The sequence below is a fragment of the Athalia rosae genome, chromosome 3 (assembly GCF_917208135.1).
Source record: "Athalia rosae chromosome 3, iyAthRosa1.1, whole genome shotgun sequence".
Classification (NCBI taxonomy): domain Eukaryota; kingdom Metazoa; phylum Arthropoda; class Insecta; order Hymenoptera; family Athaliidae; genus Athalia; species Athalia rosae.
The window spans coordinates 1,630,506-1,636,291 of record NC_064028.1 but is presented as its reverse complement, the minus strand read 5'-3'; the positions used below and the strand labels follow the sequence as shown (position 1 = coordinate 1,636,291).

Sequence of the window (5,786 nt, the reverse complement as noted above, 5' to 3'; positions counted from 1 at the left end):
TTTGATTTTACTTCAGTTTTCACGATATTCATCCTGAATTCGAACAATGTCGGGGATACGACGATAATTATCATTCGTAAATATCTTTCTTCAAATTTAACGGCAGATTTCCCTTTCCGAAATCAAAATACATATTACCCTCCGTTGAAAAATCCAAATCTGCTGACTTTGGTTTGGTACTATATACTCTAAGTACCATAACATTTCAAGCTCAATTCGGATGTATAGAAGAAATTGAATAATTAGGTCTCTTACATATTTCTTTGAATTTTAATTGCAATCTTTTTATAATACAATATCTTAATTTTGTACATAGTCTTTATAAACTTTGATTGTAATTGTATCATAATTTCTCATCTACAAATATCATCTTCATGACTCGGCTTACAATTAAAATTATTGTACTTGTATACGCGTATACATATCTTCAATAGGTATAGTATGCCTGTATATGTATACTTCTAGATATGCACGTGAGTGCTTTTCAGTTTATAATATGGGATAATAATATTTAAATGTCTATTCGTATGATTTATTTGAGCAAAGCAACGTGCTGTATTTTACCGCTGTTTATTATACGTGCACTTCTAAATACTAACAATTGTATTATCGATTTTACGAATTTTTTTCAATATTGCGAAATAAAATTTTCCAACTTTTATAAAAACTTTACGGTTCCAGGTTTATCGTCGCATTTGGCTGTGAAAAACTACGTCATCGATCGATCGTCACGTGGAAGTAGTTTGAAACAGCGTTTTATCTATAATTATTATATTTTTACCTATTAAATGTGCGTTATAGAAAAGATTATCCCAAGTACGCATCCGCACCCTAATGAATCTATGCGTTGATTGCTTTCCACGTATAATTATATTGATGCGTAGAAATTTAATAACCAACGAATTCACCCTCCTGCAGCACACGAGGCTCTAGGAGGGATGAAGTTCTTATCAGTCGCCATTAAAGAGTATTGAAAATTGACGCCAGTTTTTCAACTGTGCATGGAAGCTGTGAGTTAACAATAAATAACAAAGTGCGAGAAAGTCAAGTATTTCGTTCACAGCGATGGTACCACCATTTCGATATATTTATAAGATATGTTCTACGTATGCGAATGTGAATACGTTTACGCAATTCGTCGAGTTATGAAATTAAGTTCCTGGTTATGGCCAGCCGAAATTCATCCCGGTTAGTTGATAAAATCTTTGATTAAAAGGCCGGTAAAAATCCCTTAATCGTTGTATAGCCGCTGGATCAATGTGAGGGTGACTCCGCCCCTTCGTTTTACCTTTTTGATCAGGAGATAAATGAACGTGGAAGCGAGGACTGTATTTAATTTTTATCGATTATAATTTGAATTCAAATGTTCTCAGCGACTCACCTAAGCAATGCGGGCTCGATCTTCCCTCAGATTTCAAGAGGCAAGGAAACCCCTTCGTCGAATTGAAGTAGAAATGTTTTTCCGATATGACTCGTTTTAGACCAAGGAAATCCTGGACCCTCGTGACCTCAACGACAGGATCGGCTATCAATCGTTCACCGCTGACAAAAAGTAGCTGGGAAAGTGGGAAGTAGAGTAACCAGTGTTCCAGGTGTCTGGCGTAAACACCAATTTTTAAAGGCCCCCATGAAGTATCTACGATTTGTGTGTCGTTCAAAAATGCCAATTCCTCGAATTTCGGCATCCTAACTCGTTTACTTTTAACTTGCGTATAATCTGATATCGCTCTCGTCACCGGATCTCGAACGACGACTATCAATTTCGTTCCTGGATTCATATGCTGCACTCGCCGAGGTACTTCTTCAGTTATAAAATAAGACGGCGTTTTTTCCATCGTCACCTGGCCCTCTAAAGTCGGCGGCATGTGGTGTCTGAAATGTTAATTCACACGTGAATTTTTATCTCACTTGAAAATATCAACGATATTTAACTACGGCAAGAGACATCACCACCTACCTGTACCAATGAAATCCTTTCGAGTAATGTCTGTCGAAGAAGTGGACTTCGGATCCGGCCGCTCTTATGTCTGGATGAAGTCTTAGAAATTCCAGGAGAGCTCTAGTCCCCCCTTTCTTGACACCGATGATGAGAGCAACGGGCAATTGTCTTTCGGGTCTGAGTCCTTGTTGTCGAAGTATTTGGTACTTTGGAGCAACGTCGATAATCTCTTTGAGTGTTTCGTTGTTTGGCCACAAAGGAACCAGTTGTACTTTCGTTACATGAGGATCTAAGCTTGCAATATTATCCAACGGAATTTCTTCAACATTTACTACTCTACTGGGCGACCTCAGTAACAATATGTCGGAATAAGAATCCGCATTCTGAGATTTGTCAAGATTTAATTTTCGCGATAACCCACCCAAAAAACAGACGTTGTACTTTAAACCGATACAAAATAATGCGATCAATAAAAATAGAACGAATAAAAATTGCTTAGTCCAAAATGTTTTCCTCAACTCCATGCTAATTGAGATTGAAATTTTATCTTGTTTTTTTTTTTTCAGTTTTCACTTTCAAATTATCATTTCTCTTATCGATACTATTATTACCTTTAATTATTATTATTATTAATAATATGGACGAAGATAGTTTCCAGGAACGTGCATTTTTATTTTATGATATGTGTCTTAGTATTCATTGATATGTTAAACGGTCTATTTTTCGTTTACATTTGCTTCTGGAATTCTTGACGCAAAACCATCTGTTGGATTCAAAGAAGTGAGAATTATGCATTACGGATAAATATTATTTTTCCGAAAGATCAACTTGCGATCGACAGTATTTTATATTTACCATAATTAGGCGCGACTATTCATTTCGGAATTCGAACATCGTTGGACTGATACTTTTTCCAGTGTAAAGTAGATCGTTTCATCAAGTGTGATGATTGTTATTTCATGTGCGAAGCGAATCATTATTTCGGAAGATTCGTTCATCCCCTTTTTCCGACGATTGTCTATCACTCATGCCAGTGATTGAAGAAATCTGCGCAAAATAAATAAAAAATAAAAGACAACATCAGTCACTGAGGAATTCAAGCTTTCACAATTATTCCTACTTACATTAGATTCGAGAGCTGATAACAATAGGAAATTACGACTCGTCGATCCCCTTTTAAAGTGACAATAAAAATGACGTCTCATATTTTTGACACCGGCAGCTATGTGATAACTGTAATAAAATAATATCGACGCTTGTAAGAATTGAAATGAACCAAATAACGCTTTATTCTATCAAAAAGAAACACATTTTATTGCTCGTTATCCGGTATGGTATATCTCCCGTGAGATCAATACCGGAGTAATGAACCCTGCAGCGCTCATACTGGTAGAATGAAAAGCGTGGAACAGTTTTGACAGCAAAATTCAAAATAATTAACACAATCTAACCACATATCAAATTTACTATTATTTATTTGCTATAGAACTCACCTTTGAGAGACTGCGACGCTGCACTTTGACACTACAATTGATCTTGATGAGAAATTATCATGGAGCTGGATTCTTCCAATTTTCCGTGATCTGGGAGGTATCTGCAAACGTCAGTTGCGCGTGGAGTCACACACGTCATGGTGAACGAGAGAAATCATCAAAGTACCAACAAATATAACCCAGCTTCACCATCCCAGGTTTCTCCCCAATTTTTTCGTGATTATTTCCCATTTTTCCCGATTTATTTTCGATTTTTTAATGAATTATTCAATTACCCCATCTTCCCCGCCGAAAAGTGACAGGCAGCGCCGAGTAGTTTAACATCAGCCCGCGGCACTTGCCTGAACTAAAATTCCAAGTTTCTTGCCCCTTGACTCACCGAGACCCGCCTTACAGCGGAGGAGTCGCGTGTAATGCGGGTGCATCTATCATCAGGCGCTTTGGTCGTGGACCCGCGTGTAATGCGGGAGAGCATATCACTAGGCGCCTTGAGGGGCTGGGGAAGATGCGGCGATTGAATAATTAATGCACTCGAAATATCTATGAATTGATTAAAGAATCGGATTGGATCATAGATATATCGAACAATATATATTGAATAATTGAATATATTAAATTGAATATATTGAATAATATATATTGTTCAATATATCTATGATTGGATCTAGAAATCAACTCGAGTTCGTGTCACTCTACCTGCATATCATTGCAGGGAATGAAGGTCTATTAATTAATTGAAAATCGAGTAAGAAATAGATAATGACATGATGATGACAAAGCAGTGATTCTTTATATTTTGTTACCCGGAAATTTGTTTAACCGGAAAACTAATGACCCACCTAGGGTGATAATAATTTGAATAGGGTCAATACTTTCCCGGGTTCGCTCAGAGAATGGTCAAAACTTTCACGTTTTTTGCCTATAGGAAGGGTCAATACTTTTCCGGTATTGCTCGGAGAAGGGTCAAAACTTTCGCGTTTTTCCGAGAGTTAGTTCACCAAAATTCCGCCACATGGCGCTAGCTGTACTCGCGGTGGGCGGAGCTTAGAGAAAATGGCGGCGCCCAGAAGGATGGGCGGAAAATTTGAATAATTAATTAAAAAATCGGAAAAAATTAGAAAAAATCAGAAAAAATTAGAAAAAATTAGAAGAAAATCCAAAATAAATCTAGGATGGTGTAACTTCAGTCACATATCTTAAAACGCTTCCAGGGCCAGGGCAAGATGCAGTAATTGGAAAATTAATTACGAAAACGAAAAAACAAGGAAAAATTGGGGAACAATTCTGGAATGGGTGCACTTTGATGGTCTCTCTCGTTCACTTCGACGTGTGTGGCTCCACGCGCATATGACACTTGCAGGTAACCCCCCAGATTAAAGAAAATTGAGAGAATTCATAGAGTTTATAATCTCTATCGCGTGACATTCGATGACATGCACAAAGTGCAGCGTGCTCTACTCTCCTCCTCGAATCTTGGAACATTTCCCAAAAGGTCGTACAGAACATAAGGGATGCATGTTCGGTTCGCCCCGAGCCCAACAGGTGAGCTTAGAAAATATTCACTGGTTAGTTAAGAGATGAGGATTTGGTTTTTCTTCTTACTGATGTGATTCTCTTCACTCCGATGCCGTTTTCAGGTTACCTGCATCTCGGAGGCCTCCGTACAGCTCTGTGCAAGATGATGCAACTATCCATTGGCTCGAGTAAACCAGGGAAATTTTATTCTACGCTTAGAAGACATGGATCAAACAGGACTCGTACCAGATGCTGCCCGTAAACTCAAAGGGGATCTATTTTAGGCTGGAATCAATCCGGACAAAGACCCGACAAGCTAAAGTTGAGTTTCATCATATTTTCTCACCTCTTTCTCATTTTTATTTTCAGAAGAGCATTGGACAGTCTCTGAAGAAACGGTGGGACCGCCTCTGCATAGAAAATACAAGACTATCCTCGATGCATTGACACCAATAGACTATACAATATCCTGTAGTTTGGTGATTCACACATCCTATTATTATGTGTGCCGAGTGAATAATTATGTAGAAATTAATAATAATGTATACGTCTCGTATCTTGGAGAACAAGAAATTAATAATTGAATGTTAATTGAAATGAAACTATCGTTCATACTCTTGTAACGCATTAATCATAAGTATACAAAAATGATTTTATATTGTTCATTGCAAAGTCTCAATATGTATTCTTGACGATTAATTTATTAATAAAAACTCATTGTAACCGAAATGTCAATTGTTCAGTTATCAATGATCCATCCCTGTATGCATCATTAGATAATATCATAGGTATGATGATATCCATTGTTGGTGATATGTTCTTGTGTAAATCATATCACA

General features: G+C 37.3%; 2 protein-coding genes across 4 annotated transcripts; one reads left to right on the top strand and one right to left on the bottom strand.

The window, feature by feature from the left end:
- Positions 1–313: 313 nt before the first annotated feature.
- On the bottom strand, positions 314–3,776 carry LOC105685435 (heparan sulfate glucosamine 3-O-sulfotransferase 6). 2 transcript variants are annotated; one of them, XM_012399497.3, is made up of 6 exons: positions 3,433–3,776; positions 3,064–3,172; positions 2,795–2,986; positions 1,958–2,702; positions 1,382–1,872; positions 314–1,288 (listed from the first exon to the last, which is right to left on the bottom strand). In XM_012399497.3, exons 4-6 carry the CDS (start codon positions 2,461–2,463, stop codon positions 1,164–1,166), a joined length of 1,122 nt encoding a protein of 373 aa, XP_012254920.1. In that variant the 5' UTR covers positions 2,464–2,702; positions 2,795–2,986; positions 3,064–3,172; positions 3,433–3,776; the 3' UTR covers positions 314–1,163. The 2 variants fall into 2 exon arrangements, with proteins under 2 accessions (XP_012254920.1, XP_048507557.1); XM_048651600.1 differs by lacking the exon at positions 3,433–3,776 and having other exon boundaries at positions 3,064–3,333.
- Positions 3,777–4,543: 767 nt separating this feature from the next.
- LOC110116971 (glutamate--tRNA ligase 2-like) lies at positions 4,544–5,676 on the top strand. Of its 2 annotated transcripts, XM_048653230.1 has the most exons (3): positions 4,568–4,974; positions 5,070–5,205; positions 5,317–5,676. In XM_048653230.1, the coding sequence occupies exons 1-3, from the start codon at positions 4,944–4,946 to the stop codon at positions 5,336–5,338; spliced, it is 189 nt and encodes a 62-aa protein (XP_048509187.1). In that variant the 5' UTR covers positions 4,568–4,943; the 3' UTR covers positions 5,339–5,676. The 2 variants fall into 2 exon arrangements, with proteins under 2 accessions (XP_048509186.1, XP_048509187.1); XM_048653229.1 differs by lacking the exon at positions 5,070–5,205 and having other exon boundaries at positions 4,544–4,792.
- The last annotated feature ends 110 nt before the right edge of the window (positions 5,677–5,786 follow it).

Excerpts from the sequence above, each read along its gene's own strand:
- LOC105685435 (XM_012399497.3), bottom strand. The coding sequence starts at position 2,463 with ATGGAGTTGAGGAAAACATTTTGGACTAAGCAATTTTTATTCGTTCTA. Across the intron at positions 1,873-1,957 it reads AAAGGATTTCATTGGTACAG|ACACCACATGCCGCCGACTT; the intron begins GTAGGTGGTGAT and ends TTAACATTTCAG. Across the intron at positions 1,289-1,381 it reads ATCGAGCCCGCATTGCTTAG|GTAAAACGAAGGGGCGGAGT; the intron begins GTGAGTCGCTGA and ends CTGATCAAAAAG.